At 40.9% G+C, this 18,743-nt stretch overlaps 1 protein-coding gene across 2 annotated transcripts in view; it reads right to left on the bottom strand.

Annotated features, from left to right (window-relative positions):
• PHACTR2 (phosphatase and actin regulator 2) overlaps positions 1–17,894 on the bottom strand; it is a 140,472-nt gene extending 122,578 nt beyond the window's left edge. For both annotated transcript variants that reach the window (XM_068985162.1, XM_068985163.1), the window contains exon 1: positions 17,697–17,894. In XM_068985162.1, coding sequence (XP_068841263.1) covers positions 17,697–17,742 — 46 coding nt within the window. In that variant the 5' untranslated portion in view covers positions 17,743–17,894. The remainder of the gene's footprint in view (positions 1–17,696) is intronic.
• Between the last annotated feature and the right edge of the window lie 849 nt (positions 17,895–18,743).

Raw genomic sequence — 18,743 nt, 5'->3', positions numbered from 1 at the left:
AAATGAGGTCCTATGGGTGGGCCCTCATCCAATATGACTGATGTCTTTATAAGAAGATGATTTTGGACGTAGACATGTGTATGCGCAGAGGAAAGACCCCAAGAGGACACAGGGAGAAGGGCCTACAAGGCCTCAGAAGAAAACACACCTTGATCTTGGATTTCTGAGTCCTCAGCTCTTGGACTCAAAACTGAGAAAAGAAATTTTGGCTGTTTTGACTCTGACCATTTGTTATAGCTGCCCTGGCAAACTAACACAGGCATTTACCATTGTCTGTAAAGCTATTTATTCATGGGCTTCCCCGACAGTTCAGCAGTAAAGAATCCACCTGCAATGCAGGAGACGCAGGTTTAATCCCTGGGTTGGGAAAATCCCCTGAAGGAGGACATGGCAACCCGCTCCAGTATTCCTGCCTGAAAAATCCCAGCAACACATTGAAAGCGGTGAAAACGCTGCATGGCTTTCAACTTCACCTCTACCTCTCCCCACTGAAAAGAGGGGAAAAGAAAGCTGCGTTAAAGACTTCTGCTCTGCCGACTGGATGGCGGCTTTGTAAATTGAAACATCATCGTTTGGAAAATGAGGTATAAAGTGTTCTGATATTCTGTGGTTGGATGACTCAAGAGGGGGTCGGTTTTCTAAAAGTGCACAGTTCTAGATTCTTTTCCAAATCTCCAGTTCGATTTTATCCTTTTCATGTTTTCTTTCCAAAAACTGGCAGCCAAGTACTTTCCAAGAGACAGAACACCAGTCGCGCACATATGTATACAATTCCGTTTTAGAAGACGTTAGGAAAATGAGGCTCAGCTCAGTCTGGCCCACAGGAACATTCGACGTGAGCTCCGTTAACTCCTTCTTCCAAGTTTCCATCCTCAGCCGGCTCCTCCACAGACAGCCTGGCATGTCAGCACAAGTAAACTTTACAGATGTAGAGGAAATTTTGAAAAACACAAAAATAGATGGAATCGGCAACAGCGATCCTGAATTGTCCCGTCACGTTGCCCCTTCTCAGCCCCGTGGTGGCTACTCAGCTATGGTCAGAAGCACTTTTATTCTAGAAGGAAGGTCCGAGGCCAACTCAGCAGGCCCACCTCAGAACACCTCAGGCAGTCAACGGAGGCCTTCCTAGGAGAGGCTGAGAGACTCTTTAGAAAAAGCTTTTAAGAGAACTGACTAGAATTTACTTCACAATGGGCAAGGTACTGCAAGTAGGCCCACCGTTGACAGGAAAGACCCCTGAAGTACAGAGGCAAAAATAAAAAGCTAAACGTTTCCAAAAAGGAACATATGAAAAGAATTTTTAAATAAACGACTGCTTCCTTTTGGAGTTTTCAGAATGTGCTGCCCACATCTCTGAAGGGCTCGGCCTTCTTTTTAGAAATACGTTTCAGTCAAATCTTTCTCACAGTTCCTCCCACTCATTATTAAACACCTGTTTTCATCCAGTGCCCTGTTCTTTGACTTTGGTTCCTCCTTCAGTAATTAGACCACAGCTACCTCCAATGCAGTTCACAGGGGTCTTCCTGAAAAGGCAACAGAATTGAAATTCTGTGACTTTCCCTTAAATAGTAACTGACCTTCTGAAGCCTCTTTCCCTTCGAGTGTAACTACATTTAGCTCAAACGTGACTACTGTGGGAAATGAATTATTTTGCAGCTAATAATATTAATAAAATGTACGCAAGATTTTCTGGCAATGAGATTTCACCAAAATTGTACTTGGAAATGGGAATACTTGCTTCTGAACAGGACATGTTAATGAGCAAATCCATCAAGGCACTGGGTACAGAACATCAGTGTTTGTTAACTGGACGCTCTGTAATTTCCACCTCAAGTCAAGACAAGATACACATTGCTGGCAAAGAAATTTTGATCTGAAGCCACCCTCTGAATATTACTAATCTCCAAAGGAGCTTTCTCACAAGAATCTTCTGGAACACTTGCTAAAAAACCAGATTCCAAGACTCCTCTTCAAAAGATTCTGATTTTGCTCATCTAGAATATGGAGCCCCAAACTGAGTGTTTTTAGCAAGCATGTAGGTGATTCTCACAATTGGACAAGTTCATGAAATACTAACCTTTAATTGTAACACGCTAGGTTTCTGTTTGGACCAGTATCCCACATCCTTAAAATGCACAAATTACAGGAAAATTACAGTTATTCTAAACAGACCTTAAACATATTATCAAAATAAACTCTGGCTGCTCAGAGGGTAAGGAATCCATCTGCAATGCAGGAGACTCAAGTTCAGTTCCTGGGTTGGGAAGATCCCCTGGAGCAGGGAATGGCAACCCACTCCAGTATTCTTGCCTGGTGAATTCAATGAACAGAGGAGCCTGGTGGGCTACATTACATGAGGCTGCAGAGTCGGACATGATTGAGCAAATAACACTTTCACTATTCAAACATTTTAATAAGTCTGTTCAGCTATGAAACTTGTAAACTTTCATAAAACATTTTTTACATTGTGATAACAAAAGTAGGTCAAAGTCAAGTTCTTGTGGGACAATCATCCAAGAAAGTCTTGAAATGAATAAAAATCTGCTAAACTTCTAAAAAATAAAGTCTTCTAAAAAAAGAGAAAAAGTTAATCATGATGGATTATAAGTGGCAATGGGTGTTTGCACATATACAGTAAGTTTGCTTTTGCTAGCTTTATGACCCACCCAAGCAATCAAGTATGAAGGCAGGAAAAACAGGTACTAATACAAGGTGTGTGGGGGTTGGGGGTGGGGAAGAGGACTTCCTTGGTGGTACAGTGGATAGGAATCCGCCTGCCAATGCAGGGGATACAGGTTTGATCCCTGGTCCAGGAAAATTCCACAAGCTGCAGAGCAACTGAAGCCTCAGCTATGGAGCCTGGGTGCTGCAACTCCTGAAGCCCATGCATCTGGAGCCTGTGCCCGGCAACAAGAGAAGCCACCACAATGAGAAGCCCATGCACCACGACAAAGAGCAGACCCTGCTCACTCCAACAAGAGAAAGCTGATGTGCCGATGGGCAGCAAGAAAGACCCAGTGCAATCAAGTAAATAATTTAAAAGGGGGGAGGGGCTTCCCTGGTGGTCCAGTGGCTGGGAGTCCACCCGCCAATGCAAGGGGCATGGATTCGATTCCTGGTTGGGGAAAGACTGCACATCCATGGGATAACTAAGCCTGTGTGCCACATTTACTGAAGCCCACTCGCCCTAGAGCCCAGGCTCTGCAACAAGGGAAGCCACTGCAATGAAAAGCCCACACACCAAAACTAGAGAGGAGCCCCTGTCACCGCAACTAGAGAAGGTTCGCACACAGCAGCAAAGATGATGTGGCCAAAAATGAGAAAGAGATAAATTTTAAAAAATAAAAGAAAGAAAGAAAATCCCCAGGAGCTTTTCTCAAGAAGCTATCTGTGTGCTCGGCCAAAATAAGGAAATAGATGCAGGGAAAACGTCAGACATGGCTCTAGCTATCTGGAGATCCAACAGAAGAGGGAAATAGTAGAAATCCCCAGAATGATGTGACGAGAGGTCCCAGGGCAACAGCCTATTTCCTATTTAGAGGAAATAGGGCCCAAATTGGAACAAAGACCTCAGATAAACTTCTCAAAGAAGAACTTGAAAGAATAACAAAATTGTCTGGACATACTGAGAAGAGACCTATGTAACTGGGAGAAGGTTTGGGGATGGGAATACAGGATCCTCAGCCAAAACATTATTAGGGAAAGCAAAAGCAAGGCAGGAAGGAAAAAGGAACCACGGTTTACCTCAAGGCTTAGCTGTCATCAGCTTTTATGGAGTTATAAGTGATACTGATCTAATCTAAAGGACAACAGAAAAATGCTGGGAAGATGAGAACATCATCAAAGGATGGGAAATGCATGACTGGGGTGGGGGCAGGGGTGAGACAGTTTGAGAAAGGAATGTGTCAAGCTGAACAGCCAATAATTAACATTGTAAACACAGTATTTAGAGATTGGAGACAAAATACTAAATCAGTTTAAATGACTTTACGTTTCTTGGATGCCACTTAACTTTCCAATCACGGCCTATCACTCTACTAATATATGACATGGTCAAATAGACTATTCATTTATTCAGGAGTTTTTTGTGTCCAGACCCATCTAAGAATAAGAAGGGTCTTCCTTGGTGTCTCAGACGTTAAAGAATCTGCCTGCAATGTAAGAGACCAGGGTTTGATCCCTGGGTCAGGAAGATCCCCTGAGAAGGGCATGGCAACCCACTCCAATATTCTTGCCTGGAGAATCCCATGGACAGAGGAGCCCTGCAGGCTACAGTCCACGGGGCTGCAAAGAGTCGGACATGACTGAGTGACTAACACGCTCGTGTTCACAGGAATAAGAAGACACGCTGGTAAACAACACAGGTAAGTCCTTCGCTCTTGGAGCTTAGGTCCTAGTGAAGGGAGGCAAAGAAAAAGCAACCACACAAACAAGATATCTGAGTGATAAGTGCAATGACAGAGCAGAGAAGTGTGACTGAGGGGTGGGCAGGAGAGGTTCCTGTGAAGAGGGTGACGCAGGAGCTAAAAACAAGGAGCCAGCTTTGGAAGGAGCCAGAGGCAGAGTGTCTCAGGTCTCCTGCACTTACAGGAAGCGCTGCCAAAGTCATGGGTAAGAGTGAGCCAGGCTTGTGAGATGACGGGAAATGGAACTGAAATTGTTGGGGTTGATAGTGAGGGGCAAAGTGGTGGAGATGAAGTCAAGAGTTGGTGGTATAGTCACTAAGTTGTGTCTGACTCTTGAGACCCCATGGACTGTAGCCCACCAGGCTCCTCTGTCCATGGGATTTCCCAGGCAAGAATACTGAAGTTGACTGCCATTTCCTTCTCCAGGGGATCTTCCCGACTCAGGGATCAAACTCGGGTCTCCTGCATTGCAAAAGGTCTCCTGCACTGCAGGTGGATTCTTGACTGACTGAGCCACCAGGAAAGTCAGAGAGATGGGAGGAAATCAGGGATCACATGGAATCATGTATGGCTTTGAGGATGCCAGGGTGAAATCCAGATTCCATTCTAAATGCAACAGCAAGTCATAGGAAGGTCTTGTGTAAGGAAGTGACATGATTTATGCTGTTAAAAAATTACTTTAGCTGTTGTGTGGGAAATGAATTGCACAAGGTTGAGAACACAAGCAGGATACAAGTGCAAACCTACCGAGGTTAGGCACACAATGGATGGACCGTAGAGAGAGACGGTAGATTGGACGGTGGCAGTAGACAGAGTGAGAGGGAAGTGAGCAGACTTTGAGATGTACTCTTAAAGAAGAATGGGTAGGACATTCTAATAGATCAACATGAAGAGGAAAGGGAAAAACCCAAGGATGAATCCTAGATTTCTGGCTAGAATGAGTGAGTGATTAAGAGGTATTTTGCTGAAATGCAGAAAGTCAAAGAAGAACCAGTTGGGAGGGCAAAATCAAGACTTCCACTGGACTTCCCCGGTGGCTTAGATGGTAAAGCGTCTGTCTACACTGTGAGAGACCTGGGTTCAATCCCTGGGTTGGGAAGATTCCCTGGAGAAGGAAATGGCAACCCATTCCAGTACTCTCACCTTGAAAACCCCATGGATGGAGGAGCTTGGTGCAGGCTACTATCCATGGGGTCGCAAAGAGTCGGGCACGAACTATCCATGGGGACGCAAACAGTCGGGCACGACTGAGCAACTTCACTTCGCTTGTGAGATGCGCATTAAGGATTCAAGCAGATCTGTGAAACAGGCAGTTGTCTATTTGAGCCTGGAGCATGAAGAAAGGGCAGATTTGCAGATACAGACTTGGGCATCACCCAGGCACCTCCCCCGCCAGGTCAGGTGTTCATTCCAGCTTGTTGGATTTTCGGAGTCTACCTCTTGCTTCTTGTCTTCAGTCTACCCCCACGAAATCAGTACTGCAAGCAGCAGGCAAATTCAGCCCTTTAAAGAAAAGCTCTCATCATCTCTCTCACTTAATAAAAGCCTTCCATCATTCTCACCACCCGTGCCCCCCATGTCTTGCACTCTTGCCTTCCTGCCCTCTCCAGCTCAGTTTGAATTCTTGTTCCTCTTCTGTCATTTTTAGCCTCCCAGGTCTGCCCCCAGTTTTCTGGCATCCCTTTCCCTTCCAGCCCCATTTCTGCACATCTTTACTAAGTGTCTCCTTGGTTTGAATCCTGTGGGCAAGGTCTGTGCCTGATTTATCTTTGAATCTTTCCTCCAAAGTTTAGCCCGGTACCTTACACATAATTACTCCAGTTCCAGAAACTGCTTGTTAGATGAAGGTGCCACTCTTTCTCTTCACTATCCCCTCACAAAATGAGTTGATTTCTAGGAATATCTCAAAACTGTCCTAGTATTAAGGCTTCCAGTGTTATATCTGACAGAAGGCTTACATGAATAAACACATCCAGTCCCTTGAAATGGAGATAAATGAAGGAGTAATTTACAAACATAAGTGATAATGGTCAGATCCGACTTCGAAGTCATATTATCTGCCCATTCCCTTCTGGGAAACAAAAGCTATTTCGGTTTTGGTTCCCCTGCTTCAGATGGGGGTGGGGTGGGACAACCAAGAAGTGTTTCTTTTCTTAAGACTATTTCCATCTCAATATCACTTTTCTCTAAGTTGAGTCTTCACTAAATATGACTCTTTATTTCCAAGAATAGAAACTCACAGTCAGTTACACTAAAGTCCCTAGGACAAGAAAGTATGTTGGAACCTTTCCTCTATTTAAATTAAACAGGCTTAATTAAAGGATCAACAATTCAAGTTTCTTATCTCCTTCCCTCCTGCATTAAGTAAGCAAAGGATGAAGTCTGACTCGCCCATCAGTTGTTATCTTTTCAGACAGCTAAAGATAAAATAAATTTATGTTAAAAACATCACTGCTGACAGTGACTGCAGCCTTGAAATTAAAAGATGCTTGATCCTTGGGATAAAGGTTATGACAAACCTAGACTGCATACTGAAAAGCAGAGACATCATTTTGCCAACAAAGGTGCAGAGTCAAAGCTGTGGTTTTTCAAGCAGTCATGTATGGATGTGAGAGTTGGACCATAAAGAGAGCTGAGCGCCAAAGAACTGATGCTTTAGAATTGTGGGGCCGGAGAAGATTATTGAGAGTCCCCTGGGCAGCAAAGAGATCAAACCAGTCAATCCTACAGGAACTCAACCCTGAATATTCACTGGAAGGACTGATGCTGAGGCTGAAGCTCCAATACTTTGGTTACCTGATGGGAAGTGCCAGCTCACTGGAAAAGACCCTGATGCTGGGAAAGATTGAGGGCAGCAGGAGAAGGGGGCAACAGATGATGAGATGGTTGGATGGCATCACCGATGGACATGTGTTTGCACAAACTCTGGGAGACAGTAGTGAAGGACGGGCAAGCCTGGAGTGCAGCATTCCATGGGGTTACAAACAGCCAGACACAACTGAGCAACCCAACAACAACAAAACACCATTTAGGATATTACTCACTGGCCAGACCTGATAAGCAACAAACCAAAGAGAAGTAATAAGGTTCAAATTTGTGTTCATTTTCTTTTTCTCCAGTGGATTGACATTTTTCTTAGTCAAAGAAAAAAAAACTAAAAAAGCAGGTTTACTATAGGCTGTAGTAGGACCTATATTTTTGTTTTCATCATTGAATTCACAGGAAATAGTAAAACTGGTTGAAAAACAGTCATTGACCTTAAAGCTGAGTCAGAGTCCATGACAGCTGGAGAAAAACTGATAAACCTGCAGGTCAGCTATGGCTTTAATTCCAGAGGAGGTCCCGGTGGATGCTGCGCATGGAAACTCTGGCCTTGATCATGTCCAAAGCAGAGGAAAGCCATGACTGTCACACTTTTCATAAATGAATTTCCTCTTTGTCTGCCTGTATAGATTTTTCTCCATGCACATATTTTAAAACTAGAATTATATAACTTCAAATAACTGCTTTTTCACATTCTTACACTATTTATTATGAAAATCACTTTACAATAATATTGTTACATCATTTTTAACTGGCCAGTTTTATTACATGACTATATCTCAGCTGGGATTCCCTCAGCGGTAAAGAAGCTGCCTGCCAATGCAGGAGCCATAGGTTCGATCCCTGAGTCAGGAGGATCCCCTGGAGAAGGAAACGGCAACTCACTCCAGTAGTCTTACCCGGAAAATTTCATGGACAGAGGGGCCTGGTGGGCTACAGTCCATGGGTTGCAAAAGAGTCAGACAAGACTTAGTGACTAGACAACAACAAATCTCAACTAATTAATTATATTGTTTGACTATTAGGTTATTTCCAATTTGGGGCTTTGAGAAACATTGCTCCAGTGAGCAAATAATTACTCCCTTTACAATATGCTTCTGAAAGTGAAAATACTGGGCCTGAGTATCATATGCACATTTTAAGATTTTTAATCCATAATACCAAGCTGCTCTCCTGACTGCTGTTGTTGTTCAGTCAATCAGTCATGTCCAACTCTTTGTGACCTCGTGGACTGCAACACACCCAGGTTTCCCTCTCCTTCACCATCTCTCGGAGCTTGCTCAAACTCATGCCCATTGAAGTGATCCCATTCAACCATCTCACCCTTCGTCATCTCCTTCTCCTCCTAACCTCGATCTTTCCCAGTATCAGGGTCTTTTCCAATGAGTTGGCTCTTCACATCAGGTGGCCAAAGTATTGGAGCTTCGATTTCAGCATCAGTCCTTCTAAACAATATTGAGCGCTGATTTCCTTTAGGATGGACTGGTTGGATCTCCCTGCAGTCCAAGGGACGCTCAAGAGTCTTCTCCAACACCACAGTTTAAAAGCATCAATTCTTCGATGCTCAGCCTTCTTTATGGTCCAGCTCTCACATCCTGTACCAATTTCAACTACCACAAGACAACATCTCCCAGAAATCATTCCTTTTAATCTTTACTAAATTCATAGGTGATCACTGGCATCCATTTTTTTTTCACTGAACTGCTTAAATTTTACTCATTATATCAAATGGTCGCTTGCATTTCTTCTTTGGTTGAGTAATGTGGGCAAGTTAATTCTTATGCTTCAGCTGTCCTCATCTGCAAAACGTAGATATTCCAGTATGACCAGTGTCCTTATAAAAAGACAGCTATGAAGACGACATAAGAACACCATGTGTTCACAAAGACAGAGATTGGAGTTATGCTGCTGCAAGCCAGCGAACATGAAAGATTGTCAGCAAACCACCAAGAGCTAGGGGAGAGGGAAGGAAGGATCCCCGACAGGATTTAGAGAGTAGCCCTGCCAAAACCCTAATGTTGGACTTCTAGCCTCCAGGACTCTAAGACAACACAATTCTTCTGTTTTAAGCCCCCAAGTTACTGGTAGGTACTTCATTACAGTAGCCCTGGGAAACGAATACACCAAGTAACTTAGAAACACATTCTAGTGTCTGCCCAGATGACTGTTTAGCCCCCGAGCGCTTCTCAGATAGTTATCACTTGCCCCTGTCACATCTGTCAGATAACTTGGTGCCCAATCACATGGGCTGAAGACCAAGGACAACATGTGTGCAATTGAGACCGTATGTCTTGGAAATACCTAAGAACACTGACTCACAGAGAACAGTTTATTGAATTTGCCAATGCTGTGTTCACTTTCTGGGAAGCTAGTAATTGTATATTTTTGTTCATTTTTGAAAGGGCAGTGATTCACAGTATGAACTATGCTGTTTTCATGTAGCAGCATTTAGCTGTGCCTACCTTGAAGGAAAAACTGTGAGGTTTAAACAACTATAGATTATCCATGAGTCTGTCCTTTTGTCTTGATTTCATTGCCATATTTAGTGAGACTGCAGCTTGTCCAAGTTTGGAAAATCAGTATGCTCCTTGGCTTAAAAAAAACTAAACCAGAAGTATAGTTTATTCCATACTTTGCTAAAAAATAAGTCTTCACTAGGAAAATAACTGTTATGTTGAATGAACATATGAAATATGATTTAAGACCTAATTTTCCTTTTATAGTATCAGAAGGAGAGAAGAGTCGAGAAGTATCACCAATCTCACAGGACACCTTGTTGTAACATACTTTCCCCCACAATCTGTTTACATCCCTGATTTATTCTCCTCCTCTCAAAGAATACCCTCTAAAGCCTGTAACTGGTGCCTGAAATTCTAAAAACGATCCTGTTGTTGTTTTTTTAAATGGGCACTGCCTTCTGGCAGATATGATTTAAAAGCAAAACTGACAGTAGCTTTTTCACAGTTCTTTTACAGTGCCAAGTACTGTGTTAAATGCCTTTATGGATATCACTGCACTAAACTTCATGAAACTCTATGAAGGGTAGCGAGGTATGTCCTGATGAAGAATTTAAAGCTCAAATTACATTATGTTACAAGATCTAGTAAACAGCACTTCGGGTTTATATCCAGGGCTGCTTGAATCACAACGTATTTCCATGCCCTATGCTCTCGTTTTCCCAGAGTCAGAGTGTGAAGGGCAAGAGCACGGGGCGAGAAGGGACGCAGGAAGGTGTCTCAACAGAGAAGAGAGAGAAGAGAAGCATTGAGGACAAAGTGCTGGCATCTTCTAATTTTGCCTAAGGCCTTCCTTGAACCATTTAGATGTGCTCTATTACGATAGCATGAATGGTATTACTGAGCACTTGAAATGAGGCTAATATACTTGTGTGTATAAAATGCACACAAGTCTTTAAAGACTTAATATGAAAAAGAATGCAAAATATCTCACTAACATCTTTATTTTGATTACATGGTGAGTGATAATAACTAGATATATTGCATTAGATAAAATGTACTATTAAAAATTTAAGTGCAGATATTAATTGTAGTTACTCTATATGGATGTTGTGAGGATTAAAAAGTTAATTCAAGTAAAGCACTTGGAATAATTTCCTGACTCATAGTGAATTCACAATTATGGCCAATAGATATTTTGAAAACTTTTTGTTCATGATCTCTACTCAGTTTTCTATTTGAGTGTTTGCCTTTTTCTTACTGATTTCTTTCTCAGATTTTTAAGAGGTCTTACTACATTAAAATATTAATCATTGTTTTCTATATACAATGCACATTTTTTGTCAACTTTATGATTTCCTTTTTCAAGTTGCGGATGGTTTTTTGCCAGGCAGTTTAAGGATTTAATATCATTATTCACTTTAAATGAGAATCACTTACAGAGATTAAATGTCAAATATGAGAAAAACAGCAAAGGAAAACATGTTTCTTAATAACTCCAGTTAAGAAAGAAAAGGATAGGTATGACTCTATAAAATTTTGAAGTTTTAACATTAAAAAAAATCAAACAAACATGAGGTAAGGAAAACACAGAAAAATATTCACAATATATGATAGATATAGACTAATCTTGACATACAAATCTTTGAGAAAAGAAAATATAAAATAAGGAAAGGCTATAAATAAGCAGTTCAAAGAAAAAGAAATACAAACATCCTATTTCACTTATAATCAAAATGAGATACCACTTTTTTACATATAGATTTACAAGGATTTTTAAAAAGTTAATTATGCACAATATTGCGGTCCCATACGGTTGGCTCAGTTGGTAAAGAATCTGCCTGCAATGCAACTGACCCAGGCTCTATCCTTGGGTCGGGAAGACCCTCTGGAAAAGGGAATGGCAACCCACTTCAGTATTCTTGTATGGAGAATCTCGTGGATAGAGGAGCCTGGCGAGCTATGGTCCATGGGGTCGCAAAGAGTCGGACACGACTTAGCGACTAAATAACAAGAATTGTGCAAGAATGTTCACTGCGCAAAGACAACCAGACAAGAGAGAGAGTTGGGACTGAAGTCCTGCTACTGAACTGCTAGTTAAACAATATTCCTGCAGTACTGCCTCACCCAGAGGGAGTGACTTCTATTTCTCACAAAGGACCAGGTGCTTCAAGAGAGATCCTGATATGCAGTGCTGGTGAGAGGGCAGAAAAAGGAAATCTCATCTAGCGAGAAAATATACTGATACAGCTCTTAGGGAGTAATCTGGCAAAGTCTATCAAAATGAAACATATAAATCTTTTAACCCAGCAATTTCATTGCTGTGATTTTACTGGTACACAGAGTGCAAGAAGTTTGGATAAGGATGATCATTTCAACTTTGTTCATAATAACACACACAAAACAACCTAGAAACAATATAAAAATACAAACAAAATATAAAAACACAATAGAGTTCTTTTTAAAGGAAATTATGATATATCCACATATTATAATATTGTTTATAGATTAAAAACATTAATATGAAATATTTTCAAGTTACACTGCATGAAAAAACTCAGCCTCTAGAGCAGTAAGCATACTATTCTTGCTGGTATTTTGATAAAGATATATACATGAAGGAAAACTGGAGTGAAAAAAAGTTGTTCATGCTTAGTTATAATTTTAAAGGGACTGAGGGGCCTAGAAAGGAATAAAATTCACTTTTATCCTGTCTGAACTGTCTTGTAAAGTTTGACTTCTGAACTTTATGCATGTTATTTTCATTAAGAAAAACAGAGAATCAATTTTTGTTTTATGATTTCTTCTAATATGGGCTTTGCAAGGAAATGGATAAACATCCTGGGCAGGACAAAAATAAGTCTCTGATCAAACTACGGAAACAGAGAGATACAGGTTCTACCATGGCCTAGGCATGAACTTATATACTTCATTCATTTGTTCTCTCATCTCCTAAAAGTGAGAAAAGAGGTTCTGTCTGCCTTTTCAACTCAAGGGGTAATGCAAAAACACCCAAGAGCTGATCTGCGGCACAGTGAGCATGGGGTGGGGCTGAAGACTGCAAGAAATAGTTACTAGGCTCAGATACCATCCTTCCAACAACAGAGCCAGAGCAGCATGCAATTTTTGAAGTTAAAAAGAATAAAAATAATCTCTCATTCACATAATCATTGGCTTAAAGTAGTCAGACTGCATTGAGAATATGTGTTGACTAATTCATATGCTCAACAAACTTCTTTTGTATCCAATCTATTATGCCCTGTACTTGGCAGTGAGATTACTGTAAGTCTCAACTCTTCTAAGGCATGAGGTTAGAGAGCACGGAAACCACGCTATCTGGGGACACACTTGTTTAGCCTGTGCTTAGAAATAATAAATCTAATCCTCAATAAAATAAAAGGAAATCAAAACCAGCAACATATAAATAGGATTATATATCATATTCAAGTAGACTTTATATCCCAAGAATACAAAGTTGGTTTAACATCTGAAATATTAAGAGAATGAAGGACAAAAATATGCCATATCAATAGAATGAAGGACAAAACCCTTATGATCATCTCAATAAGGGCAAAGAAAAAGCCTCTGACAAAATCTAACATTTGCATGATAAAGATGCTCAAAACTAAGACTAGAAGGGAACTTCTTGATAAAGGGCATCTATGAAAAACCCACAGCTAACATGACACTTAATGTTGAAAGACTGATTGCTTTCCTCCTTAGATGAGGAACAAGACAAGAATGTTCACTCTTGCTTCTTCTCGTCAACATTATACTGTATAAAAAGTGAGGGCAATTAGACAAGGAAAAGAAAAGACATTCAGATGGAAAAGATGAAGCAAAAGTATCTCTATTTGCACATGACCTTGTATATATATCTTGTATATAATATGATCTTGTATATAGCAATGCTAAAGAAGCCACTAAAGAACTATTAGGATTAAAAAACTGAGTTCAGCAAATTTACAGGCAACAAGATCAATATATAAAACTCAATGTATAAATCAATATATAAAAATGTATATTCTATCACTGGCAAGCAACATTCTGAAGATGAAATAAGAACACAATTTCATTTAAACTAGCACAAAATGATAAAAATACTGATAAACAATAAATTTAACAAAGGAACAAGCCTTAATACACTGAAAACTAATAAACATTGTGGGAAAAAATCAAAGATCTGAATTAAATGGAAAGACACTGTCCATGTCCATTCCTTGCCTTTATGGGTTGAAACACTTCATTGTTAAGAGAACAGTATCACTCAAATTAATCTACAAGTTCAACACAATCCCTATCATACTACACATAAAAACTAACTTAAAATGTATCACAGACCTAAATGTATGAGCTAAAATTATAAAACTTTTCAAAGAAAACGTATGTGTAAATCTTGTTGTTGGTTAGGCTATGGTTTCCCAGCAAGGAAACCAAAAATGCAAACAACAATAAAACATATAAACTGGACATAATAAAAAATTTCAGTTGCCAATCATAGGATCAGAAAAGTGAAAAGGAAGAAAAAGTGAAAAGACAACCTTGAGAAGGGGAAAATATCTGCAAATCACATTATCTGATAAGGAATTTGTATCCAGTATACAAAGAACTCATAACGCAATAATAGGAAGTCAAATTGCTAATTAAAGTTAGGCAAAAGATCTGAATAGACATTTCTCCAAAGAGGATATACGAATGGCCAATAAGCACACAAAAAGATGCACAATGTCATTAGAAATCAGGGAAATGCAAATCATAATCACAATGAAATATAACTTCACACCTATTGGATAGCCATAATCAAAATATAATAACAAATGTTGATGAGGATGCAGAGAAACTGGAACCTTCATACACTGCTGGCGGCAATGGAAAATGGTACAGCCACTCTGCAAAGCAAGTAGTTCCTTAAAACATAACATAAATGTAGAATTAACATATGACCCAGCAATTCCACTCCTAGAAATACTGCCGTTACCCAAGAGAAATGAAAATACACTCAAGAAAAACTTTTTCCTGAAGATCATGGCAGTACTATTCAGAGAGACAAGAAGTAAAAATATTAATAACCCAAATGACCAACTGACAGATGGATAAATAAAATGTGGTACGTTAATACAGTGGAATATCATTAGGCAATAAAAAACAAATGAAGCACTGATACAGGCTACACACGGCAGACCCTTGAAAACATCATGCTAAGTGAAAGAAGCCAGTCACAGAAGGCATGTTATGTTGTATGATCCCACTTACATATATTCTTCCTACAGAGACAGAAACAGGATTCGTGGTTAATTAGGTCTAGGAATGGAGGGTTGAGAAGGATGGGAATAGGGACTGATGGTTGCAGAACACTGTGAAAATACTGAAAAACGGTATGCTAATTATATATCAATAAAGCTGTTTTAAAAAATAGAAACAATGACTCTAATTGCATGTTTTCAGCAATAATTAATTATCACTGGTCTTCTTAGAGCCCAGAGAAATAGTCGCGGTCCTAAACTGAAGGGTTCAAGAGGGTCTGAAATGGACAAAGAGAAGCAACCTAACCTGTGGCCCACAGAGCTGATTTTCACAAAAGCCCAAGTCGAGTAACAGCTGTAAGCTATCCTACTCTGTGCTACTATTGACTCCTTAGACTCAGATTCTGTTAAGCATTTAACATGGGAATTATCTTCACCACTGTCATCCCTAGCAGCCACTCTAGACTAAAACACCTAGTAGATAACAGATCACATGGAGCAAGGATCTTCACACCACTCGTAAAGCCACTGGCAAACAGCTAACAAGGAGTCAACAAGATACTTGGAAGAGTAGAGGGTTGGATGTTTTCAGACTCAGAGAAGAACACCAACGTGAATACAAAACCTAGATATGGCAATCACAGGTTCTGTTTTTGTTGTTTTTTTTCATTTTTGTTTGGAATCTGATGGCAAAACTTCAGGGAAATGGAGTGATAATAATACACTGAGAGGACCTAAGCGGGTTATCATTAGAAAATCGGACCGCTTTTAACCATCAAAAAACCAAACAAACAAAACTAAGAAACCCTCTACTCATGACGTCTGGATTGGACACTTCAATATATACAACCTCTTAATCAACTAAACAGAGGACCTGTTATTTAATTATAACACCATTCCATGAGATATTTCTTTGAAATATCTTTTACGGTCAAGCACAATTTTTTTAACTTACTTTTTGTCTTAATAAACTGCCCAATCTTTTGACATGATTAATCAGTGTATCAGGAATTATAGCAATCTGGGTGTTTTTTGCTGTACTGGCTAAGAGTTAGGAGGGCTTACCAGGGGGCACGGTGGTAAAGAATCCACCTGCCAATGCAGGAGACACAAGAGAAATAGGTTCAATCCCTGGGTCGGGAAGATTCCCTGGAGAAGGAAATGGCAACCGACTCCAGTATTCTTGCCCTGAAAAGGCCATAGACAGAGGAGCCTGGTGGGCTACTGTCCATGGGGTAGCAGACTGTAATAGAGCTGAGCACTCACACAACCCAAGTGGTTGTGTTTTAGGATTCTACTCTGCATCTTAGCGTCATTTATGTAACATTCCTTGATTTTTATAAAAGCAAAATTCACTTTTTACATATTAACCCTAACAATACTGTGTGGCTAAAGAACTAAATTCAGAGCAGTACTCTATACCTACTGTACCAGAGTACTCATCTAATTCTATGTTTTGCCAGTGCAGAAATTTAAATATATAACTCTTTCTTGAAAGAAGTCACACTGCTTTAAAGTAAGACAAATGAGAGTAAGTCTTAATTGCACAAAATAGTTTATACTAAGATTAAGATCCTAATGAACACTCCCCTCCAATATGCCCCCAAACACTATCAATATGAAGTCTCTTCTGTTCCAACCTTGTCATGAACAGTAAGGGAAGGTGTGATTTCTTCTGGACTCTGATTTCTCTCCTTTGCAGAGGGGTTGATTCTCCTGAGGCAAAATCTTATAATATATCAAGGAGTGAAGTTCTGCAATCTAAACCAACCCAAGTGGGATGAAGCTGGAATGGTAGAATCCTATCGAGTTAGAGACATCCTGGAGCTGATTAAAAACAAAAAACAAACAAACAAAACTTCATCTGCGCCCTGTCATTTCCTTTCAGCAAGATCCCTTTGATGTTTACTCAATTTGCAAAGTGCATCAAATATCTCAAGAAATAACGTAAATCTCCCCTCTGAGGATGTTTTTAATTCTTGACGGAAAAAAATGTCAAAATAGTACCTTTTAAACTTGTCTCATTGTCCAAGCACAAGTATCCCCATCAAAAGGTTGTTTGTCCCTACACTACTGGAGAAACGCCAGACATACGTACCTTGCTTCCTTTTTTTTTTAAGGAAATGAAAAAATGATACTTCAAACGGGGCAATAGACTTCAGAAACATTACACATGTTTCCATAAAACTAGATAACTGAGTTCATGAAGTTTCCCCTAGTTTTACAGCCTGTCTAATAAAAAGCATCATTTAAAACAATTAAGCTTTTTTCTGTTACTAAGTATTCAACATTCTGCCTGGATAAGAGAGGGCAATCAGCACTCTACTCCGAAAAAACAAACCATAAATCAGTTGACAAGCTTGAAAGAATTCAGTTCTAGTCTGCTCAGAAGCCAAGTGTAAATACAGAGAAACCTGTTGGCGCGTTTATCTTGCTCTTTAAGTTTCGCGTTTTAAAAACAAAGCAATACGCATATGGCGTTTCTCGTAAATTTCAGGCTCAGAAGTGATTCAGACCGACCCGAAAGCGAGGCATCTCCGACAGAAAATGGAGCCTGTGCCTTTAAGGTAAAATCGGCTGGATCCCAAAAGGCATTCCACTTTTCCACGACAAAGAGTTTGGGGGAGCGCTACCTCTCGGGTTTCTCGGAGGGACTCGGCCGGTGCGGGCAGAGCCAGGCTCGCCGCAGAGCCCTCGGCCGCCCCCGCTGCCCTGAGCCGGTCCCGCGCCCGCGCGGCGGGAGCGCATCGCGCGCGCCCCGGACTCACCGCTGCTGGGCTGCGGGGACAGCGTGGAGACCGAGGTCTGGCCCATGTCTCGGGTCGCAGGGCCAGCTCCGGCGATCACGCGGCTCTTTCGGTCCTTGGATCATGGGTCCGCTCGCAGACAGAGTTCCAAGCGTTCATTTCCCAGTCGGTGCGGAGCTGCCCGCCGAGTCCCCTCACCTTCTTCCCCTTCGCGGGTCTCCCAGTCCGGCCGGCCGCAGCCGGCGCGGCGGATCCTGCCCAGCGGATGCCTGTCATTCCTCTATGCAGATTAGCTGGGGTCAAGGGTCACGGGGGAGGAGAGAGGGGGAGTGGGCGACGGGGGTGGTGGAATGAGGGGGGCGAGGAAGTGGGCAGGGGAGAGGCTCGGGCTGGTCCGGTCGCGCCTGCGGGGTCTGTGAGCCCCGCAACCCCCCCACCCCCCAATAGCAGAGAGTTCGGGCGACTCCCCATTAAACTTAAAAGGTTCACTGGCAAATGATCCTTTAGGGCTGGAAGAAAAGGAATTGGAGTACTTAGTCACGGTACTTAATTTAAGAAAATTTGTTTCTAGAAAGTTAGTTCCTTCCTCTCATTGCTGTTATGTGTGCGGTTTTTTTTTTTTTTTTTCTCGTTTTAAAAATCTTCCTTTTAACAAATAGAATTTTGCAGTATTAGTGGCCTCAATCAGGTTGAACAGTGAATCTGAATGATGGGTCTATGTGTCAGATCAACAAAGGATACACTTTGCTCTCTACATCTACACTCTGCGATGCTCACCTCTCCTATATTCAAAAGAATCACTGTGAGACTATGAAACTGTATTTAAAATGTCCTAAAGGTGAAGACCACAGTAATTTATTTTAGAAGCTAAAATTCCATAAAAGTTAAACAATCCTGCTGTAATTAAATGTTAACCTCTAACTTCTTAAAAATATGAATAAAAGTAAATACTCTTGGTATTTAAGATTGATGAGAACTCTAGATGCCATGTCTATCTCCATCTATAGATCGGTAGGTAGAGATAGATATGGCATTGGGGTGGTGGTTACAGAAATGTGATTCACTTTA

The sequence above is a fragment of the Capricornis sumatraensis genome, chromosome 13 (assembly GCF_032405125.1).
Source record: "Capricornis sumatraensis isolate serow.1 chromosome 13, serow.2, whole genome shotgun sequence".
In the NCBI taxonomy this organism is placed as follows: Eukaryota; Metazoa; Chordata; class Mammalia; order Artiodactyla; family Bovidae; genus Capricornis; species Capricornis sumatraensis.
The sequence above is the reverse complement of the archived record's forward strand: the minus strand, read 5'-3'. Positions and strand labels throughout refer to the sequence as shown.